This window comes from Sapajus apella, unplaced genomic scaffold (assembly GCF_009761245.1).
Source record: "Sapajus apella isolate SASKATOON/1434 unplaced genomic scaffold, GSC_monkey_1.0 scaffold196, whole genome shotgun sequence".
NCBI classification, from domain to species: domain Eukaryota; kingdom Metazoa; phylum Chordata; class Mammalia; order Primates; family Cebidae; genus Sapajus; species Sapajus apella.
Genome location: NW_022437136.1, coordinates 529,424 through 553,459, shown reverse-complemented (window position 1 = coordinate 553,459; position 24,036 = coordinate 529,424). Strand labels below are relative to the sequence as shown.

Sequence of the window (24,036 nt, the reverse complement as noted above, 5' to 3'; positions counted from 1 at the left end):
GTTTTTTTTTTTTTTTTTTTTTTTTTTTTTTTTTTTTTTTTTGTGGAGACAGCAGGGTCTCACTGTGTTGCCCAGGCTAGAGTGCAGTGATGCAATCATAGCTCATTGCAGCTCTAATCTCCCAGGCTCAAATGATCCTCCCACGTCAGCCTCACAAGTAGCTGGAACTACAGGCGAGAGCCACCATGCCCTGCTAATTTTTATTTTTTTGTAGAGAATAGGTTTCACTCTGAGGGCCAGGCTGGTGACTCTTTGTAATACGGTGAGAATGTGTGAAGGAGACCCACGTTGCTCTTGCAAATGAGTCTTGGAGAAGTCACGTGGCTTTCATGGGCTATGGACACCTTGGGCAGAATGATTTATCTGAAGATTGTTGAGGGCTGTAGGAACCAGGTTTGGGAGTGGGCAGGATTCAAGGTGCTCAGGGGGTGGGATGTGGGTGGCATTTAGGACATAATTAAAACTGTTGGTCAGGCCGGGTGAGGTGGCTCACACCTGTAATTTCAATACTTTGGGAGGCCGAGGTGGGCAGATCACCTGAGGTCGGGAGTTCGAGACCAGCCTGACCAACATGGAGAAACCCCATCTCTACTAAAAATACAAAAGATTAGCCGAGCATTGTGGCACATGGTTGTAATCCCAGCTACTCGGGAGGCTGAGGCAGGATAATCTCTTGAACCATGGAGGTGGAGGTTGCTGTGAGCTGAGATCGTGCCATTGCACTCCAGCCTGGGCAACAAGAGGGAAACTCCGCCTCAAGAAAAAAAAAAAAAATAAAACAGTTGGTCAGTTGTGGCTGCTTTGAATGACACCTGCCTGTTCCCACCTCGTTAAGTGACTTGCCTGAGACTCAGCACTTTGGAGAGAAGAGGTTCTGTTGGCTGGGCCTGCCGTGTCTCTGATTGTGGTGGGAGGGTGGGATGGAAATCCTGGAGCTTCCCCAGGGAGTATGGTGGGAGGAGGAGTTTCAGAAAGTGACAGGGTCAGGCCTGGCACAGTGGCTCACACCTGTAATCCCAGCACTTTGGGAGGCCAAGGTGTGTGGATCAGTTGAGGCCAGGAGTTTGAGATCACCCTGGCTAACATGGTGAAACCTCATCTCTACTAAAAATACAAACATTAGCCAGGTGTGGTGGTGGGTGCCTGTATTTCCACCTACTCAGGAGGCTGAGGCAGGAGAATTGCTTGAACCTGGGAGGCAGAGGTTGCCGTGAGCCAAGATCTCACCAGTGCATTCCAGCCTGGGCAACAGAGTAAGACTTAATCCCCCCCAAAAAAAAAAAAAAAAAAAAAGACATATAGGGTCTTGCTTTGTTGCTCAGGCTGGACTGCAGTGGTACATTCGTAGCTCACTGTAGCCTCTAACTCCTGGGCTCAAGCAATCCTCCCACTTTAGCCTCCAGAGTAGCGCCGACCCCAGGTGCGCATTCATGTGCCAGCGCACCTAGCCTTCACTGAAGTCATTCACTCAGTGTCTGTGTTCTCCTTCAGGAGAAGTTTGAAGTGCAGCACTCTGAAGGCTACCGGCAGATCTCAGCCTTGGAGGATGACCTCGCACAGACCAAAGCCATTAAAGACCAATTGCAGAAATACATCAGAGAGCTGGAGCAAGCAAATGACGACCTGGAAAGAGCCAAGCGGTATGGTGTGGGGCGGGGCAGGGGAAGGCAGGAGTGGGAAACTGGTCTTTCTGCTGTTTGCCTCCAGCGACTCGGTACTGGGCCCTGTGCTGAATACAGGGAACTCAGTGGGGAGCAGAACAAAGCTGAGGCCCTTCTGGCTCTTAGCCCCATGGGAAAAATGGACAATAGTCAAAGAAGTGCAATTTCATTACAGCAGCAAGGCTGGCAGCCCAGAGTCCTGTGGGAGTATGTAATAAGATATATTAATTTGGCCGTTGCCAGGGAGCATCAGGTGAGCCTTACCAGAGAAAATGCCATTTAGGCTAAGACCAGAAGAATGAGTAGCCATGATCCCAGGAGGAGTGTGAGATAAGAACATTCCAGACAGAACGGTGAGCCTGTATGAAGGCCATAAGGTAGAGAGGAAGCTTGTTCAAAGAACAGTATGTATATGTAGGGGTGTGTGTGTGTATGTGTATATACATTTATATAGAGATGTTACTATTTTTTGAGATGGAGTCTTGCTCTGTTGCCAGGCTGGAGTGTAATGGTGTGATCTTGGCTAACTGCAGCCTTTGCCTCCTGGGTTCAAGTGGTTCTCCTGCCTCAGCTGCCTGAGTAGCTGGAATTAGAGGCACGTGCCAGCACGCCTGCCTGATTTTTGTATCTTTTGTAGAGATGGGGTTGGCCAGGCTGGTTTGAAACTCCTGACCTCAGGTGATCTGCTCACCTCAGCCTCCCAAAATGCCAGGGTTACAGGCATGAGCCAGTGCACATAGCCCAGTGTTTCCTAAGCTGATGTTCTGTGGTTTAACAGAAGGATCACAGCTAACATTTACAGAAGAATTACTCTGAGGCAAGCACTTTTTTTTGGATAAAAACATGTTTTAAAAACTTATATATGAATTATGTACAGTGGAAAGCACAGATGTTTTTTTCTTTTCTTTTTTATTTCATTTTTAGAGGCAGGGTCTTGCTCTATTACCCAGGCTGGAATGCAGTGGTGCCATCATAGCTCTTTGCAGCCTCAAACTCCTGGGTGCAAGTGATCCTCCTGCCTCGGCCTCCCAAATTGCTGGGATTACTGGCATCAGCCACCTTACCCAGCTTCCTCAAAGATTGTTTTCTGCCCCATTCTTTATCTCCCATCCATCTGGGACACCAGTTATACACATATATACACAGTTATACCTTTTTATGTTGTCAGATAGGTTTCTAAGTCTCTGGTTTTTCTAATTTTTTTTCTTTGCTTCTCAAATCGAATCATTTCTGTTTATCCAGTTTCAAGTTGATAGGCACCTTTTTCTCTCTTCTCCAATTTGCTATTAAAGCAGATGAAATAATGTTGAATTTTCAATATATTGTAGTTTTATTTTTAGATGTAGGATTTATATTTGGTTGTTCTTTTATAATTTCTGGGTTTTTTTTCTCCCCTTTTTTGAGATGGAGTCTTGCTTGGTCGCCAGGCTGGAGTGCAGTGGCGCAATCTAAGCTCACTGCAACCTCCGACTCCCTGGTTCAAGCAATTCTGCTTCAGCCTCCTGAGTAGCTGGGATTACACGCATGTGCCGCCATGCCCAGCTAATTTTTGCATTTTTAGTAGAAATGGGGTTTCACCATGTTGGCCAGGATGATCTTTATCTCCTGACCTTGTGATCTGCCCACCTCTACCTCCCAAAATGCAGGATTATAGGTGTGAGCCACCATGCCTGGCCTGTAATTTCTGTTCTTCTGTTGAGGTTTCTTTCTTGTCATCCTTGAGCATAGTTATAAAAGCTGCTTTAAGGTCCTTTTATGCAATTTTGAACATCTGGGTTACTATAGGGTTGATTTTCAGTGATTGTCTTTTCTCTTGAGTTTGGGTCACATTTTCTTTACACTCCAAAAGCTAAGGAACTTTGGGGTTGTATTCTAGAAATTGTGAATGCTGTTTCCCAGAGACTATGAGTTTTGTTTTGTTTTTTTGAGAGGGAGTCTTGATCTGTCAGTCAGGCTGGAGTGCAGTGATATGATCTCTGCTCACTGCAACTTCTACCTCCCAGGTTCAAGCGATTCTCCTGCCTCAACCTCCAGAGTAGCTGGGACTACAGGTGTGTGCTACCACAGCTGGTTAATTTTTGTATTTTTAGTGGAGATGGGATTTCGCCATGTTAGCCAGTCTGGGCTCGAGCTCCTGACCTGAGGTGTTCTGCCTGCCTTGGTCTCCCTTGGGATTACAGGTGTGAGCCACTACACCTAGCTAGAGATGATATATTCTTTTATGTTCTTGATGTAGGTGGTTTACTTGGTTAAGCTTACACCCCAAGTTCTGTCTCCCTTTTGATGGACAGTAGCTGAACTCTCTGCCTCTTTTAGCCGTAACTGGGCTGCTTGTGTCTGCACTGTGGACATGTGGTTCAGGGGAAGCCAGAGAGGGGAGAAGATACTATATTCAGAAAGTGGGGGTCCCTCGGTGCTGGATTTCTGTCACTGGAGCTGTAGGCAGAAATCTTGTAAAGATGGAGACTTCACCTAGTGTTACTCTGTTCTTCTAAGTGTTGTTTTCCAGTTTCTGCCAGCGCCCTCAGATCACTGCTTTAAACATTTTACTCAGAATTTGTATGAGGTTTGCTCTGATATGGTTCCCTCGTCATTACCAGAAGTGAAAACTCCTTCCTTGTCAGTCTGTAGGGGTTCTTTGTATGTATATGTTTTTTTTGAGATGGAGTCTTCCTCTGTTGCCCAGGCTGAAGTGCAGTGGCACAATCTGAGCTCACTGCAGCTGCTGCTTCCCTGCTTCAAGTGATTCCCCTGCCTCAGCCTCCCAAGTAGCTGGGATTACAGGTGCCCGCCACCATGCCTAGCTGATTTTTATATTTTTAGTAGAGACGTAGTTTTGCCATGTTGGACAGGCTGGTCTCGAACTCCTGACCTCAAGTGATCTCCCACCTTAGCTTCCCAAAGTGCTAGGATTACAGGCATGAGCCACTACGCACAGCCCTTTGTGTATTTTTGCTACTAATCTTTTCTTCTGCATTGAAAATAATTTTTTCCAGAGTAATCTCTTGTCGATTTTGTTTGTAGTATCATTTTCCATACAAATATTTCCTTTTTTCTCTGTTGAAAAAAAATTTTTTATACATACGTTTTTCATTTCTAGGTCATCAATTATGTCTTTTTTTCCAATACTTTCTAGGTTTGCAGGCTTCACTAGGGAAGTCTCTTTGGTTCTTGATTGTGTATGTGTTTTCTTATTTTTTTGCAATATTTTTAAATTGTTTAATTTTTTTACACTTATTCCTTAATCTGCCATTTATTTTTGTATCTAGTGTAAAATATGGGTTCAATTTTATTTTCTTTAATAGAAAGAAAACTGGATAGCCAGTTGTGCCAGCACTGTTAAACATTACTTTTTTTTTTTTTTTTTTTTTTTTGAGTTGGAGTTTCACTCCTTTTGCCCAAGCTAGAGTGCAATGGCATGATCTTGGCTCACTGCAACCTCCACCTCATGGGTTTAAGCAGTTCTCCTGCCTCAGCCTCCCGAGTAGCTGGGATTACAGGCATGTACCACCACGCCCAGCTAATTTTTGTATTTTTTAGTAGAGACGGGGTTTCACCGTGTTGGTCAGGTTGGTCTTGAACTCCTGACCTCAGGTGATCTGCCTGCCTTGGCCTCCCAAGGTGCTGGGATTACAGATGTGAGCTACCACTCCCAGCCTTAAATGTTGCGGGTTCTTTTGAGACTCTGTTGCCCAGGCTCCAGTGCCGTGGTGCAATTACAGCTCACTGCAGACTTGACCTCCTGGGGCAAGTGATCCTCCCAACTCAGCCTCTGAGTAATTGGGACTACAGGCATGTGCTACCACACTTGGCTAATTTTTGTATTTTCTGTAGAGACAGGGTTTTGCTGTGTAGCCCAGGCTGGTCTCAAAGTCCTGGGCTCAATCAGTCTGCCCGCCTCGGCCTCCCAAAGTGCTGGGATTACAGGTATGAGGGATGATGCCCAGGCATACAGTCTTTTTCCACCCTCTTCGCACCACTCGTGTTAAACTCTCATATATTCTGGGATCTAATTCTGGATTCTCTATTTTCGTCCACTGTACAATTTGTGAATGACTGTAGCAATACTGTAATTACTTGATTACTCTGGCTTTCCATACAGTTTCATAAGATAACATAGATTTCATATGTAAAGCCACATTTTGATTTCTGGCAAGCCACTGGCATACCATCATTTCCACCCCTATATTATTGATTAAAGCAAGTCACATGGCCACGCTAAGTCAAAGGGTGGGAAGTTACTTTCTAACCACAATGAAGCCATGGCAAGGGTGTGGACACAGGGAGGGGTGAAGAATCAGGGCCAATTACACAGTCTGCACAAAGAGGTAGTACATTCACACGGTTCGGAAATAATATACAAAGGGGGAGGCGTTTCTTTAATAACTCAAGAATAACTTTAATAACTCAGTAAAAAGATATTCTTATTATCCCCCCATTCCTTTTTCCCCAGATAGAAGGGCTTTCTACACACACTGTTGTGCATCTTGCTTTTTCACATAACAATAGAGTGTGAATATTCTTCCTTATTAGGACAGTACATTCTTTGTTCTTTTTTTTTTTTTTTTTCCAAATACATAGTATTCTATTGTATGCTTGGTACTGAATAACACCGTAATTATCTAGTCCCCTGTGGATGGATATCTGTTAAATTTCTGTTCTTTTGCAGTGATAAGCATTGCAGTAATGAACAGCCTTACACGGATGGGTATCTGTAGGCTGAATTCTCAGAAGTGAAATTGCTAGGTCAGGGGATATATGCGTATGTCATTTTGATAGATATCGCTCAGTTATTTATATGGTTGTGCCAGCTTACATTCCCAAAAGCTATGTATGTGAGTCCCTGTTTTCCAAATAGCTTCACTAATAGAGTGGTTTTCAAACTTTGGGCTTAACTTTCATTGAAAAGGTGAGAAGTAAGTGCATTTCTGAGTTGCATTGTCAGATGATTAAGAGCTATTTGACTTCCTTCTTTGTAAACTCTGTTGATCTTGGCCTGTTTTTTGTTTGTTTGTTTTGTTTTTGAGATCGAGTCTCGCTCTGTTGCCTAGGCTAGAGTGCAGTGGCTCGATCTTAGCTCACAGCAACCTCCGCCTCCTGGATTCAAGGAATTCTCCCATCTCAGCCTCCCGAGTAGCTGGGGTTATAGGTGCGTGCCACCATTCCCGGCTAATTTTTGTGTATCTCCTGACCTCAGATGATCTGCCTTCCTCAGCCTCCCAAAGTGCTGGAATTAGAAGCATGAGTCACCTTGCCCAGCTGATCTTGGCCTATTTTCATTGTTGTTGTTTTTTTGAGATGGAGTTTCTTTCTTGTTGCCTAGGCTAGAGTGCAATGGCACAATCTCAGTTTACTGTAACTTCTGCCTCCTGAGTTCAAGCGATTCTCCTGCCTCAGCTTCCTGAGTAGCTGAGATTACAGGGGTGCACTGCCACGCCCAGCTAATTTTGTATTTTTAGTAGAGATGGGGTGTCTCCATGTTAGGCTGATCTCAAACTCCTGACCAGGTGCTTCACCCGCCTTGGCCTCCCCAAGTGCTAGGATTACAGGCGTGAGCCACACCGCCTGGCCCTTGGCCTATTTTTACATTGACTTGTTCATTTTTCCGTTGTTTCTAGGAGGTTTTTATATATTTGTCTGTGAAATGAATTGATGGTATTTGGAGTTTGTCATTTGTTTTTGAGATTTGTCTGTTGAATATTTCATTGTACAGAAGTTACTTGATTTGTTTTTGGTCAGTCTTGCCCTGTAGCCCATGCTGGTGTGCAGGGATATGATCTTGGCTCACTGCAACCTCTGCCTCCCAGGTTCAAGCAATTCTGCTGCCTCAGCCTCCTGAGTAGCTGGGATTATAGGTGCCCACCACGACGGCTGGCTAATTTTTATATTTTTAGCAGAGATGGGATTTTGCCACGATGGTCAGGCTGGTATTGATTTCTTTGTAGTCAGATTTCTTAGTCATAGTCAGAAGGGCCTTCTGCACCTCAAGGTTTCCAAAGCAATTAGTCTGTGTTTTCTTGTAGTATTTTTGTGTTTTGTTTTTCTTCCTTTTCCTTTTATTTTTGTACTAAACATGCATTGTTTTTGTTAATGTAATTTATCCAAATGCTGAATAGTTTAGGGTTAAAAATCAGGTAGGGTAGAAGCCCAGTTCACCATTATAGAATAAATACAGTTCTAGAGCACCAAAGTTTTATATATTTATGTTTTGAGACAAGGTCTCTCTCATTGTTGCCCCTGCTAGAGTGCAGTGGCAGAATCACCTCGGCCTCCCCAGTGGCTGGGGCTACAGGCACGCACCACCATGCCTGGCCAATTTTTGTATTCTTTGTAGAGGTGGGATTTTTCCATGTTGCCCAGGCTGCACAGTTTTATCTTAAAAAAGGCATTAAAAATGTTACAATTCAGTGAAAGTTTAATAGTTGTATTTGCAACATTTGGCAGTCTTCTGCAATAGTTTCCCGGCATCACCAACTGTTTTGATTGCTCTCGTGGTCCTTATACTGTACATCCTTAAAACTAAACGACTCACTTTTAACTGAGGAGAGGCCTTTGTACAATAATAACCTTGAAAAGTGCGGGACCTAATTGTAAATAACTAAAAATTAAATACATTCCCTAAAGGTTATTTTATTTCATATGTGAGTACTAAGATGCCAAAAAGTTTTACAAAAATTCAAATAGATTTAATCTAGTTTTACTCTTCCATAGATTTAAAAAAACATTTATTTATTTATTTTCGAGACAGAGTCTTGCTCTGTCACCCAGGGTGGAGTGCAGTGGAACTATCTCGGCTCACTGTAGCCTCTGTCTCGGTTCAGGGAATTTTCCTGCCTCAGCTTCCCAAGTAGCTGGGACTACATGTGTGCACCATCATGCCTGGCTAATGTTGGTATTTTAAGTAGAGATGGGGTCTCACCATGTTGGCCAGGCTGGTCTTAAACTCCTGACCTCAAGTGATTCACCTGCCTGGGCCTCTCAAAGTGCTGGGGTAACAGCCGTGAGCCACCATTCCCAACCCAACTTTTAAGTTTTTTTAAAGAAATGGGGTCACATTATGTTGCCCAAGCTAGTCTTAAACTCCTGGACTCAAACAGTCTTCCCATCTCGGCTTGCCAAGGTGTTGGGATTACAAGCATGAGCCACCATGCCCTAATTACATCATTCCATGGACTTTTAAAATTTTAAAAATTTATTTATTTTTTAATAGAGACAGGGTTTCTTCATGTTGGTCAGGCTGGTCTCGAACTCCCAACCTCAGATGATCTGCCTGCCTCGGCCTCCTAAAGTGCTGGGATTACAGGCGTGAGCCACCACACCCAGCCTCCATGAACTTTTAAGGCATTTTTTGTCTCAAAAAATATATGTTCTTAATTATCTAACCAGTATATCTCTTAATATTTATATTTACTGAAAATCTGTTTCCCTTTTTAAGTATTTTCAAGTTCTCAATAACTACATGAAATTAATAGCTTTCATAGTCACAAATTATTGCAACATTTTACTGTTATATTAAATATGCTTTTATACATTAGTTGACAGATTTTCAGCATATAAAGTACATAAAGCATTTTTGCTCCAGTTAAGACTAGCATGCTGACCTTTATTTGAAAGTAAATATTCAGGCCAGGTGAGGTAGCTCATCCCTGTAATCTGTCATTTTAGTACTTTGGGAGGCTGAGGCAGGAGGATTTCTTGAACCCAGGAGTTTGAGGCCATCCTGGGCAACATAGTGAGAATTCTATCTCTAGAAAATTGAAAACTAGCCAGGTATGGTAGCTTGTTTCTGTGGTCCCAGCTACTCTGGAGGCTGAAGTAAGAAGGTAAAAGGATCACTTAAGCCCAGGGTATCAAGGCTGCAGGGAAATTCAAAAATGCTACTGAAGGGTTGGGTGTGGTGGCTCATGCCTGTAATCCCAGTACTTTGGTAGGCTGAGGTGGGTGGATCACCTGAGGTCAGGAGTTCGAGACCAGCCTGGCCAACACGGTAAATTCTGTTTCTACTAAAAATACCAAAAATATTAGCTGGGTGTGATGGTGCATGCCTGTAATCCCAGCTACTTGGGAGGCTGAGGCAGAAGAATCGCTAGAATCCTGGAGGTAGAGGTTGCAGTGAGCCAAGATCGTACCATTGCACTCCAGCTTGGGCAACAAGAGTGAACAACATCTCAAAAAAAAAAAAAAAAAAAAGTACCACTGAAGTTGGTCTTCGATTCCCTTGCATTCCAGAAGCAAAATAGATTTTGAGCAAGTGCTGAGTTTGTTTAAACTTCTAATTCAGTCGGAATTTGTATTAGGGTACAGTATGAGGTACAAATGTAATATTTTTTCCAGGTAGGTGCCCAGTGGCCCCTAAACTAGAACTGCACCTGCCATCTTTTTAACAATGATCTGTGATGCCAGCTTTATTGTGAATTAAATTTTTGTCTATTTCTGGACCTTTGGTTCCTCTGTCTGTTTATAACCAGTAGCATATACTTGCTCATTGTTGAGGCTTTATAGTAGTATGTGCTGAGTCTGGTAGAGCTAGTTCTGTGATCTCTTCTTTTTGAGAGTTCTCCTGGTCATGCTTGTTTCCTTGTCACAGGATCTCTCACATCACTCCAGTTTATTCCCCCAATAAAAACCGATTAAGGTGGTATGAAATTTATCAGTTCAACTTATGGAGAATTAATTTCTACGTGATTTTGGGTCTTCCTCTTTATATACACAGGATGTCTGCATTTCTGCAAGCATTCTGTACCCTACATATTTGTTATTATGTGAATTCCTGAATATTTTATCTTTTTTGTTGTTTGACATGTCAACCTTAGGGTCACTTTAACTGTTTCCGGTATTGTACTCCAAAGTATTATCCCTTTGTTGTTGGTGGTAGTGTGGGTTTTTTTTGTTTGTTTGTTTTCATTTGTTTTTTGAGACAGGGTCTGGCACTACTATCAACATGTAAAGTACACAAAGCAATTTTTGCTCCAGTTACAAGTAGAATGCTCACCTTTATTTGAAAGTAAATATTCAGGCCAGGTGGGGAGTGCAGTGGCATAAGCACAGCTTACCTTGAATTCCTGGGCTCAAGCAATCCTCCTACCTCAGCCTCTGAGTAGCCGGAACTGTAAGCACAAGTCGTCATGCCCAGCTAGTTTTTTTACTTTTTGTAGAGACAGGGTCTAAACTATATTACCCAGACTGGTCTTCAACCCCCAGCCTCAAATGGTCCTCCTACCTTAGCCTCCCAAAGTGCTGGGATTATAGGCATGAACCACTGTGCCTGGCCCCTTTGTTTTTAATCAAGTACTGTGGTGACTTTATCCTGCCCACTACTTCTAAAGACCGTATGAGGATGGGTAGTAATATAACTCCATCTAAACATCGATATATTGAAAAGTGAATTGATGCATCCATTAATTAATTAGTGCAGTTATTAATTTTGCCATGGAAAGAACTGAGGATGAAGGAAGTCAAGTTGCCCAGAGACACCCAGTGAATTCTAGGTGGAGGAGGAGCTGGGTGTGAACTCCTGGGTTCCTCTCCAAACATGTGCTTCTGACCACTATGGGCTATAGTTAGCAGGATGTGAAAGGTCTGGGTACAGGCGCAGGGTCAGTAATAAAAATGCTGGCACTTAGAGATGTGTGCTTATGTGTAAAAACATCTGTTGTGTGCCTTCTGTATGAGTTCCTTTTGTTTTTTTGAGACAGTCTCCCTCTGTTGCCCAAGCTGGAGTATAGGCGTGATCTCAGCTCACTGCAACCTCTGCTTCCAGGTTCAAGTGATTCTCCTACCTCACCCTCCCAACTAGATGGGACTATATGCATGCATCATCACGCCTGGCTCATTTTTGTATTTTTAGTAGAGATGAGATTTTAGTATGTTGGCCAGGCTGATCTTGAACTCCTGACCGCAAGTGATCTGCCTGCCTCAGGTCCCATATTGCTGGAATTATAGGTGTGAGCCCCTGTGCCCGGCCTCTGTGACTTCTTTTTGCCACTCCTGCCCCACCATAACCTGGCATGAAGGTACTATTACTACCCTTGCTTTGCATGAGAGAAAACAGGTGCAGAGAAGGTGGTTTCTCGAGAGTTAAAATAGATTGCTTTGTTACAGCACTTCACAGTGCCTTTACCACAGGGTCTATGCTGTTCACAAGAAGGGGTCATAAGCAGGGCAGCTGGTCTAGTACTGGGCATTTTGAACTTCCACTGAGAGGTTAAAAATGATCTCTTCGGCCATGTGCGGTGGCTCATGCCTATTCCTAGTACTTTGGGAAGCCAAGGTGGGTGGATCATCTGAGGTCGGGAGTTGAAGACCAGCCAAGGTGGTTGGATCATCTGAGGTCGGGAGTTGAAGACCAGCCTGACCAACATGGAGAAACCCCATCTCTACTAAAAATACAACATTAGCCAGGTGTGGTGGCGCATGCCTGTAATCCCAGCTGCTCGGGAGGCCAAGGCTAGAGAATCACTTGAACCCAGGAGGCAGAGTTTGCAGTGAGCCGAGATCACGCCATTGTACTCCAGCCTGGGCAACAAGAGCGAAACTCAGTCTCAGAGAGAGAGAGAGAGAGAGAGGAGAGAGAGAGAGAGAGAGAGAGAGTGAGTGTGTGTGTGTGTTTGTGTGTGTGTACTCGTGTGGGCATCTTCTTAAATGCATGTTATGCTGGGCACATTGGCTCATGCCTGGGATCCCAGTAACTCAGGAGGCCAAGGCAGGAGGATCGCTTGAGCCCAAGAGTTTGAGGTTGCAGTGAGCTGTGATTGTGCCACTGCACTTCAGCCTGAGAGGCAGAGCAAAACCCTGTTTCTTAAAGAAAAGAAAAAAAAACATCACAATCATGTTACTGTGTTTTTTATTAGGTTTCTTTTTTTTTTTTTTTTTGATAGAGTCTCATTTTGTCACCCAGGCTATAGTGCAGTGGCAGGATTTTTTCCAGCTCACTACAACCTCCCCCTCTGGGGTTCAAGCAGTTCTTCCACCTCAGCCTTCCAAGTAGCTGGGATTATACTACAACCAGCTAATTTTTATATTTTTAGTGGAGACAGGGTTTTGCCATGTTGCTCACACTGGCCAGGCGGGTCTCAAACTCCTGACCTCTGGTAATCCACCTGCCATGGCCTCTCGAAGTGCAAGGATTAAAGGCATGAACCACCACACCTGGTTATTATTAGTTTTTCTTTTTTTTTTGGTTTCTTTTTTTTTTTGAGACGGAGTCTTACTCTGTCGCCAGGCTGGAGTTCAGTGGCATGATCTTGGCTCACTGCAACCTCCGCCTCCCAGGTTCAAGTGATTCTCCTGTCTCAGCTTCGAGAGTAGCTGGGATTACAGGTACGCACCATCACCCTCAGCTAATTTTTGTATTTTTAGTAGATGCAGGGTTTCACCATGTTGGCCAGGCTGGTCTCAAACTCCTGCCCTCAGGTGATCCACCCACCTCAGCCTCCCAAAGTTCTGGGATTACAGGCATGAGCCACCGCACGCCACCTATTAGGTTATTTTTAATACCAGTTGGCATTGTGAGTCTGCAATAGAAGATAGAGCATACTGCTCTTCTCAAACAACCAGATGGCACATGCAGTCCTGATAGGGCTTTGGCGTATTGTTGAGTGCTGTGTGGAGCAGCGTCTTCTTTAATCCTCACAACAGCCTGTGCGCCCCATGTACTACAATGAGTCCCATTCTGCAGGTGAAGAGCCCATGCCCCAGGAGGTTAAGGGACTCGCTCTGCTCTGTGGCATCTGGGAAGTTGGGTGCTAGGACTTGTGCCCAGGTATATCTGACCTTTCACACCTCCTGGATCCGCGGCACTGGGTGGATGCCGCAGTTTGTCCTCTTGGATAATTCTACTTTTCTCTTCTGCAGAGCCACAATCATGTCTCTCGAAGACTTTGAGCAGCGCTTAAATCAGGCCATCGAAAGAAACGCCTTCCTGGAAAGTGAACTTGATGAGAAAGAGAATCTCCTGGAGTCCGTTCAGAGACTGAAGGATGAAGCCAGAGGTCAGGAGGCCTTGGTGTCTTTCCCAGCATGGTACCCTCCCTCTACCTGAGCAACATCTTGTCCCACAGCCTCTCCCAGCATTACCTTTACAGGGACCCTGCACCCTGCTCTGCACCCAGGCTGTCTAGTCAGAGGGTGGGGGACTGCACCAGGCAGACTCTTGCCTTGGGCCCTGGCTGGAGCTGAAAACAGTCACACATCTGACCCTGTAAGGACCCCTTACAGGTATTTAGAGAAATAGCTTTGGGGTTCACAGATTAAGCCCTTTTATTGGGGTTCTGCCTCTGGGCAGCAGAATTCGTTTCCGGAAAGATGCTCCTGGTCTGTAATTCACACACACAGCAAACCAGCCTGATGCTCAGTAGGAACATAAGTTCTGTGGGGAGAGCCTGGCACAGTGACTCACACCTATAATCCCAGCACTTTGGGAGGCCGAGGATCTCTTGAGCCCAGGAGTTCAAGCCAGCCTGGGCAACATAGTGGTACTCCATCTCTAGAAAAAAAAGACAAATGAGCTGGGTGTGGAGGCATGTGCCTGTAGTCCCAGCTGCTCAGGAGGCCAAGGTGGGGTGATCCCTTGAGCCCAGGAGGTGGAGTCTGCAATGAGCTATGATCGCACCACTGTACTCCAGCCTGGGTGACAGAATGACGTTCTGTCTCTTAAAAAAAGGAAAAAAAAGCTTTTGTGGGGAGAAATTTCTGGTGGGTTTGCCAGCTAGTCTATTGTTTTTTTTGAGTTGATGGCAACTGATACATTTGGCTTAGAACTTTGAAACTTCGTCAGCATTTGCCCTTTAGTGGTTGGCACTTACAGAAGTAGAACATTCAAACTGTAATGAGACATTTGGCTGGGCATAGTGGTTCACACCTGTAATCCCAGTGGGAGGCCGAGGAAGGGGTATCACCTGAGCTCAGGAGTTCGAGACCAGCCTGGACAACATAGAGAAACCCCATCTCTACTGAAAATAGAAAACATTAGCCAGGCATGGTGGTTCGTGTCTGTAATCCCAGCTGGTCAGGAGGCTGAGGCATGAGAGTCACTTGAACCCGGCGGGTGGAGATTGCAGTGAGCCAAAATCACACCACTGCACTCCAGCTTAGGTGACATAGTAACTCTCTCCAAAAAAAAGGACATTATTAGTGGACTGTCCAAGTTTTTTTTTAAAGTTCCAATTAATTTTTTTTTGAGATGGAATCTTGCTCTGTTGCCCAGACTGGAGTGCAGTGGCGCTATCTCAGCTCATTGCAACCTTTGCCTCCCAGGTTCAAGTGATTCTTCTGCCTCAGACTCCCAAGTAGCTGGGACTGTAGGTGTGCACCACCATGCTTGGCCAAGTTTTGTGTTTTTAGTATAGAGACGGGGTTTCACCATGATGGCCAGGCTGGTCTTGAACTCCTGACCTCAGGTGATCTGCCCACCTTGGCCTCCCAAAGTGCTGATATTACAGGTGTGAGTCACCATTCCTGGCCCAATTGTTTATAACATTAATTTGCTTTCTAATGTGGAACCAGTAGGTGGGGAATTAAAAATAAAAATTTCTAAGTTTAAAAAAGCAGTTGTTCCGAGATGCCCATCAATAATGAAGTGGTTAAGTGAGTGCATAGATTTATTTTGTGAAATGTTCGTTAAAATGAACAAGGTGTAGATAGAAATGTTGTGGTAGAAAGATTGCCGAGGCTAGGCACAGTGGCTTATGTCTATAATCTCAGCGCTTTGAGAGAGTGAGGCAAGAGGATTGCTTGAGCCTAGGAGTTCAAGATTAGCCTGGACAACATAGCAAGACCCCATCTCTACAAAAATAAAAAGTAAAAAAATTAGTAGGCCCGGTGGCATATGCTTGTAGTCGTCCCAGCTACTCAGTAGGCTGAAGTGGGAGGATGACTTGAGCCCAGGAGTTGGTGATTACAGTCAGCTATGATTGTGCCAAAGCACCCTAGCCTGGGTGATTAAGTCAGACCCTGTCTCTAAAACAAATGAAAAAGATTGCCAAGACATACCACTGATGTGGGGAGTGCAAGTCATACACGGGACGTATGGTATGTTTCCATTAATGCTTAATAAAAATCCTTCCTATTTTATGCTCAGTAGATATACACATCTATAAAGTTTATGTTTGAAAATGCAGAGAACAGCTGGGCACAGTGGGTTACACCTGTAATCCCAGCACTTTGAGAGGCCGAGGTGGGTGGATCACCTGAGGTCAGGAGTTCGATTCGAGACCAGCCTAACCGACATAGTGAAATATGGTCTCTATTAAAAAAAAAAAAAAATTAGCGGGGCTTGGTGGTGTGTGCTGTAATTTTAGCTACTTGGGAGACTGAGGCAGGAGAATTGCTTGAATCCAGGAGTTGGAGGTTGCCATTAGCTGAGACTGTGCCATTGCATTCCAGCTTGGGCAGCAGGGTGAAACTCCGTCTCAAAAGGAGGAGCGTTTGGCAATACTCTAGAAAGCATACTTTACTTATTTTCGAAACAGAGTGTCACTCTGTCACTGAGGCTGGAGTGCAGTGGCATGAATTCAGCTCACTGCAACCTTGGTCCCCCAGGTTCAAGCATTTCTCCTGCCTCAGCCTCCTGAGCAGCTGGGACTACAGGCGCACGCCACCATACACAGCTTATTTTTTGTATTATTAATAGAGACAGAGTTTTGCCATGTTGACCCCGAACTCCTGACCTCAAGTGATCCTCCCACCTGGGTCTCCCAGAGTGCTGGGATTATAGGTGTGAGCCACTGCGCCCTACCTTTTTTTTTTTTTTTTTTTTTTTGCCAGGGTCTCACTCTGTCACCCAGGCTGGGGTGGCATGATCACGGCTCACTGCAGCCTCGAACTCCTGGATTGATATGATCCTCCCACCTCAGCCTCCCAAGGTGCTGGGATTACAGGTGTGAGCCACTGCGTCTGGGCATACTTTCATTTAGTATTCTAGATACACTGCTATGTTGGAATTGTTTTTTGAATAATAAAAGCCTTACTGTGTCACTGCCATAGCTTTTTAGAAATCTAAAACCAGTTTGTTTTTTACTTAAAAATCCTGCAGAGTTACAGGTCTGTGGGTTTCCCTTTATTTGGGGTTTTCAGCTGGAGTTTTTCATCCCAGTTGATCTATATCCTGACCAGTATCTACTGTTGAACCTCTCCTCCTGCACCCCGCCAACCCAAAGCCAAGAACTTCAATTCCCTTTCTGTTTTTGAGACAAAGTCTCACTCTCTTGCCCAGGCTGGAGTGCAGTGGCACAATCTCGGCTCAGTGCAACCGCCACCTCCCGGGTTCAAGTGACTCTCATGCCTCATTCTCTCGAATAGCTGGGATTACAGGCGCATGCCACCACGCGTGCCTAATTTTAGTATTTTTGGTAAAGATGGGGTTTCATCATGTTGGCCAGGTTGATGTCAAGCTTTTGACCTAAATGATCCCCCTGACTTGGCCTCCCAAAGTGCTGGCATTACAGGCATGAGCCACAGCGCCTGCTGAGGACTTGAATTCCTGAATCCTTTTCCTGGCACAGATTTGCGGCAGGAACTGGCCGTGCAGCAGAAGCAGGAGAAACCCAGGACCCCCATGCCCAGCTCAGTGGAAGCTGAGAGGACAGACACAGCTGTGCAGGCCACGGGCTCCTTGCCATCCACGCCTATCACCCATCGAGGACCCAGCTCGAGTTTAAACACACCCGGGAGCTTCAGATGTGGTAAGGGGAGTAGAAATTGGAGGATTTTCTTGGTTTCACGAAGTGTTCCTGGGTAAGAATCTGGGGTGGGTCGTGGGGGTGTGATGATTTGCAGCAGACTCAGAGCCTGATTTGCTCTCAGGCTTTGAGTAGACAGTAGACCAGGATGTTCCTTGGGATGGGCATTGGGATCAATGAGGAGTGTCTGGGTGGGAGGCAGTAGGGAGTGGTGGGGTCCGTGGTGAGGTGGGAGATGGAAATCCCACCCAGAGGGAGTAGCTGCCCCTCTGCAGCTACAAGGAATGGCCCTTCATCTGCAGCTTTTTCCATTCTTCATCAAAGCCAGAAATACTCTTTTTTGTTGTTGGGTTTTTGTTTTTGTTTTTTTTTGGAAACAGGATCTTGCTCTGTTGCCCAGGCTGGAGTGCAGTGACAGGATCTTGGCTCACTGCAACCTCATCCTCATGGGCTCAAGTGATTCTCCTACCTCATCCTCTGGGGTAGCTGGGACTAAAGGTGCTCCCAACACACCTGGCTAACTTTTGTATTTTTGGTGGAGATGGGGTCTTGCTATGTCACCCAGGCTGGTATTGTATTCCTGGACTCAAGTGATCCTCCTGCCTTGGCTGATCCCAAAGCTCTGGGATTACAGGCATAAGCCACCGCATCTGGCCCAAAATCCTCTTTTTGAATATGAAACCTCCCAAATTTGAAATGTCAGTAACCAAATATGAAAAAGTGAAAAGCATTCTGTGGGTCTGGTAATACATCCATTGAGAGCTAGACTCGGTGTAACCTGTGCTGTGTGGAGAAAAAACAAGAAATCTGAGTTCTCACTCCAGTGCCTCTAACAGCTTCCGATCAGGGCTTTTATAGCAGATATTAATAGCAGACACTTATTTGGTGCTCATTATGCGCCAGCCACCCTGCAACCTTCACCGCAGGCCTAGGATACAAGTGCTGTCCCCATTTGATGGAAGCAAGGCCCTGAGTTAAGCAGAGTCATGAAGCAAGTGAATGGCAGATGGATGGGGATTCAGACCCAGGCAGGCAGGCTCCAGGGCTTACCCTACCATCTACTGCCTTATCCCATAGCTCGTTCCTTGGTGGTGAAGAGATCAGTGAGACTTCTAGAATCCCAGTGCAGAGCCCTTTTGTTTTGTTGAGATATAGCTTCGCTCTGTGGCCCAGGCTGGAGTGCAATGGCGCGATCTTGGCTCACTGAAACCACCTCCTCCCAGGTTCAAGTTGATGCTCCTGCCTCAGCGTCCCAAGTAAGCTTGGTTTACAGGTGTTCACCAGGCAAAATTAGGCTGGCTAATTTTGTACTTTTAGTAGACATGGTGTCACCATGTTGGCCATGCTGGTCTCAAACTCCTGACTTGAGGTAATCCACCTGCCTCAGCCTCTAAAAGTACTGGGATTACAGGCATGAGCTGCTCCACCTGACCCCAGTCTAGAGCCAGTTTGCGTACTTTATTTCTGTTTTTTTAGAGAGACAGTTTTGTTCTGTGGCCTAGGCTGGAGCTCGCTCCAGCCTCCAACTCCTGGGTTCCAGTGATCCTCCCGTCTTAGCCTTCTGAGTAGCTGGGACTAGAGGCATGCAATTCCATGCCCAGCTATTTTTCCACACTTTAATATGCATGTAGCTCATCTGGGGACCTTGGTAGAATGTACCTCGGATCCAGGGGGTCTTGGGTAGGGCCTGAAATTCTGCTTTTTTTTTTTTTTGAGACAGAGTCTTGCTGTGTTGCCCAGGCTGGAGTGTGGTGGCATGACCTCAACTTACTGCAGCCTCTGCCTCCTGGATTCAGGATATTCTCATGCCTCAGCCTTCTGCACAGGTGGGATTACAGGCACCAGTTACCATGTCCAGCTAATTTTGTATTTTTAGTAGAGATGAGGTTTTGCCATGTTGGCCAGGCTGGTCTTGAACTCCTGACCTCAGGTGATCCACCCACCTCAGTCTCCCAAATTGCTGGGATTATGGGTGTGAGCCACCACACCCAGCCAAGAGATTGTACAGTTTTGACAGTTCTCAGGTGCCGCTGGTGCATGGACCCCACTTGGAGAAGAGAGGTTCTGTAGGACCCTTGTAAGGCTGGATTGCCCTGTCTGTAGTTCCTGTATCTATCACAGATGCCATTATGTTAATTAACTGTATGGATTGCCCACAATTTTAAAAGGATTTGTTTAAAAAGACTGATATGACTGGGCACGGTGGCTCCTGCCTGTGATCCTAGCTCTTTGGGCGGCCGAGGTGGGAGGATCGCATGAGACCAGAGTTCATGATGATCAGCTTGGCAGCATAGTGAGATCCCGTCTCTATTAAAAATTCTTTTAAAAGGCCAGGCATGGTGGCTCATGCCGGTAATCCCAGCACTTTGGGAGGCTGAGGCCGGCGGATCACTTGAGGTCAGCAGTTCGAGACCAGCCTGGACTACATGGTGAAACTCTGTCCCTACTAAAAATACAAAAGTTAGCCGGGTGTGGTGGCCCATGGCTGTAATTCCAGCTACTCTGGAGGCGAAGTCAGGAGAATTGCTTGAACCCGGAAGGCGGAGGTTGCAGTGAGCGGAGACTGTGTCACTGCACTCCATCCTGGGTGACAGAGCAAGACTGTGTCTCAAAAAAAAAAAAAAAGACTAACATGTAAAAACAAACATTTGATGTAGTCATCATCACAAGGACTTGAAAAACTGGTCGTCAAATAGGCCTTACGTGTGTGATGCAGTTAACCACTGAAAGAAGTAGGGTAGCTTCTAGGATCCAAGGGAAGCTATCCGTGTCCCTCCCGTCCACGTGGTTTTGGATCTCTAGTGGTTTGGATCATAGATATGCCTGTAGCTTGATGTGTTATGTGCACATTCTTTTGCACACCCAGGCCTGGACGACTCCACAGGGGGGACGCCCCTCACGCCTGCGGCCCGGATCTCAGCCCTCAACATTGTGGGAGATCTACTGCGGAAAGTTGGGGTAAGACCACACTTTCCTGGCCTTTGGTGCCTTCCTGCCTGTCCTTCAGGATATATGAAGGGGTGGATCTTACTCTAGTTCCTTCCCTCTTCTCTCTTTTTCTTTTTCTAAGAAACAGGAGTCTTGTTCTCTTGCCCAGGCTGCAGTGTAGTGGTATGATCACAACTCACTGTTGCCTTGACCTCCTGGGCTCAAGCGATCCTTCCACCTTAGCCTCCTGAGGAGCTTGGACCACAGGTATACACCACCATGGCTGGCTGATACTTTCATTTTTTTGTAGTAATGGGGTATCGCACTGTTGCTCAGGCTGGTCTTAAACTCCTGGTGTCATGTGATCCACCACGCTGGCCTCCCAAAGTTCGGGATTATAGGTGTGAGCCAGTGCAGCTGATGCCTTTCATAGCAGTGTGGTAAGTTTTAGGTGTGACCGCTCCTCTAGTTTCCCTGGGAGTCATGAGGGCTTCCTGTGGGAGTTACTGCCAGACACTCAGAGCTCTGACTCTAAGCTTTGCCTCGGAATATGTATATCTCTTTCCTTGTACCATTTTTCCTCTAGGCAATTTGGGAAATAGGGTGATGTCCTGTTTTTCCTAAATTTGAAAAAACTGAGGAGCATTTAGAAACTGTCTTCTGGCCGAGTACAGTGGCTCATGCCTATAATCCCAGTACTTTGGGACGCCAAGGTGGGAGGATCCCTTGAGCCCAGGAGTTTGACACTAGCCTGGGCAACATGGTGAAACCGCCTGCCCTGACTTGCCTCTACAAAAATGCAGAAATTAGCCAGGCGTGGTAGTGCACACTTGTAGTCTCAGCTACTCAGGAGGCTGAGAGGTGGGAGGATTGCTTGAGCCTGGGAGGTCGAGGCTGCAGTGAGCCGAGATGGTACCACTGCACTCTAACCTGGGTGACAGAGCACGACATTGTCTGAGAAAAGAAAAAACTGCCTTTTGTTTTTTTGTTTGTTTGTTTCTCAGGAGGTTCAAGAGAATCTTGACACTTTGCAATGCCAAGGCGGGTGGATCACCTGAGGTCAGGAGTTCGAGATAAGCCTGGCCAACATGGTGAAACCCCATCTCTACTACTACTCGGGAGGTTGAGGCAGGAGATTGGCTTGAACCCGGGAGGTGGAGGTTGCAGTGAGCCGAGATTGTGCTACTGCCCTCCAGCCTGGGCAGCAAAGTGAGACTTGGTCTCAAAAAAAAAAATCTTGAAAGCCTAAGGCAAAGAACTTGGCCTTTCAGCTTTTATGTTAATTACAGGGAGAGATCCTTTTGTGTTTAAGCAATAACATAGGTATTCTTTGTAGCTGTTTTTTTTTTTTTTTTTTTTTTTTTTTGAGACGGAGTCTCGCTCTTGTTACCCAGGCTGGAGTGCAATGGCGCGATCTCGGCTTACCGCAACCTCCGCCTCCTGGGTTCAGGCAATTCTCCTGCCTCAGCCTCCTGAGTAGCTGGGATTACAGGCATGCGCCACCATGCCCAGCTAATATTTTGTAGTTTTAGTAGAGACGGGGTTTCACCATGTTGACCAGGATGGTCTTAATCTCTTGACCTCGTGATCCACCTGCCTCGGCCTCCCAAAGTGCTGGGATTACAGGCTTGAGCCACCGCGCCCGGCCCGTAGCTGTTTATTTTTAAAAATGATGCCCAGAAGGCCACATAATTTAACTTCTTCGAGGTTGTCACTGTGTGCAGTGTATTCATGCAACTTGATAGAAGCTTGCATCTCATTTATTTCATGTTTCTACTCTGGCTGTTGGTTGTCTGGCTTTTCTGTAAACAGGTCCGTGTTTTAATAGTTAGCCCGGCTGGAGCACAGAGAGGCCTGGGGGTGCTGTCAGCCTCCTTTTAGTTTCCTCGGGATCTGTTGGAGCCAGACTAAGTCCTTGTCAAACCTCCTGCCATTCTGCAGAGGTTTAATAAGGTAAACCAGAGTGAAGGATTCCAGAAGTGGATTTCATATTTCCTACAGGCAGAGTTGGATAATTGGTAGCTTAATGATTTTTCCAGAAAGCTCTCATTTGTTTAAAAATATTTGTAATTAAAAACTTTTTTTTGTTTTTCTTTTTTTTTTTGAGAGACAGAGTCTCACTCTGTCATCAGGCGCCAGGCTGGAGTGCAGTGGCACAATCTCAGCTCACTGCAACATCCGCCTTCCGGGTTCAAGCAATTCTCCTGCCTCAGCCTCCCAAGTAGCTGGGATTACAGGCACACGCCACCACGCCCAGCTAATTTTTGTATTTTTAGTAGAGACGGGGTTTCACCATGTTGGCCAGGATGGTATCAAACTGCTGACCTCAGGTGACCTATCCACCTAGGCTTCTCAAAGTGCTGGGATTACAGGCTTGAGCCACCGTGCCCAGCCAAATCTTTTTTTTCATTATTATTTATTTTGGCCAGGCGTGATTGTGCATGCCTATAGTCCCAGCTACCCAGGAGGCTGAGGTGGGAGGATTGCTTGAGCACGGGAGGTTGAGGCTGGAGTGAGCCGTGATCTCTTTGCAGGAAGCTTCTAAACATTTGTAAAAATGCTTTGTAATTTAAACAATTTTTTTCATTAAAAATGTTTTTTTATTAGATGGGCATGATTGCAGATGCGTATAATCCCAGCTACTCAGAAGGCTGAGGTGGGAGCATTGCTTGAGCCTGGGAGGTTGAGGCCGCAGTGAGCTGTGATCTCACCAGTGCACTCCAGCCTGGGTGACACAGCAAGATCCTATCTAAAAAAGTAAAAAAAGTAAATAGGATGGGATCCTACTTTGTTGCCCAGGCTGGTCTCAAACTCCTGATGTTAAGCCTCCTGCCTTGGCCTCCCAAAGTGCTGGGATTACAGGTGTGAGCCATTGTGCCTAGCCAGCTCCCAAATACCTAAGGTGCTTGGTTCTGAGACTGGCATATACATTGGGTTCCTCTTGGGGTCCCACCTTGGAATTCCAGCGCACAACAGTTTGAGAACCACTGTCTGGGGTTCTTTCCTCTGTACGGGCTCTGGTGAGACAGAATAGTCCTTGCCTATAACTTGAGAGATAAAAAGTGTATTTTTCTCCAGGCACTGGAGTCCAAACTCGCTTCCTGCCGGAACCTTGTGTACGATCAGTCTCCAAACCGAACAGGTGGCCCAGCCTCTGGACGGAGCAGCAAGAACAGAGATGGCAGCGACAGACGGCCCGGCAGCACCAGCGTGCCTTTGGGTGATAAAGGGTCAGTACCTTTTAATAAGCCTCTTGCTGCTGGGGAGAACGGACCTGCCCCAGGCTAGAGACAGTAGCCCCCAACTCACAGCCATCAGTTTTTTTTTTTAATTACGGGATGATTTCAGCAAACGTTATCCTCTCCTGTGCTCCCTGTAGGCAGCATTAGGTAGTGTCTTCTGGCTTGGTCAAAGGGCTAAGGAGAGGGTCTTGTTTTGTGTGATAGGGTCTCACTCTGTCTCCCATGCTGAAATACAGTGGCAGGATCATTGCTCACCCTCTGCCTCCTGGCTCACATGATCCTCCCACCTTAGTCCCCTGAGTAGCTGGGACTATAGGTGCATTGCCACCATGCCTGGCTCATTTTTTGTAGTTTTTCTTTTTTTTTTTTTTGTTGAGACCGAGTCTCGCTTTGTCACCAGGCTGGAGTGCAGTGGCATGGTCTTGGCGCACTGCAACCTCTGACTCCCTGGTTCAAGAGATTCTCCTGCCTCAGACTCCCAATTACAGGCATGAGCCACTGTGCCCAGCTAATTTTTTTTTTTTTTTT

General features: G+C 45.9%; 1 protein-coding gene across 5 annotated transcripts in view; it reads left to right on the top strand.

Annotated features, from left to right (window-relative positions):
• NDE1 (nudE neurodevelopment protein 1) overlaps nucleotides 1–24,036 on the top strand; it is a 64,352-nt gene that overhangs the window by 31,403 nt on the left and 8,913 nt on the right. For all 5 annotated transcript variants that reach the window (XM_032269632.1, XM_032269634.1, XM_032269636.1 and 2 more), the window contains 5 exons: nucleotides 1,492–1,640; nucleotides 13,515–13,651; nucleotides 17,162–17,341; nucleotides 20,205–20,296; nucleotides 23,345–23,496. In XM_032269632.1, coding sequence (XP_032125523.1) covers nucleotides 1,492–1,640; nucleotides 13,515–13,651; nucleotides 17,162–17,341; nucleotides 20,205–20,296; nucleotides 23,345–23,496 — 710 coding nt within the window. The remainder of the gene's footprint in view (nucleotides 1–1,491; nucleotides 1,641–13,514; nucleotides 13,652–17,161; nucleotides 17,342–20,204; nucleotides 20,297–23,344; nucleotides 23,497–24,036) is intronic.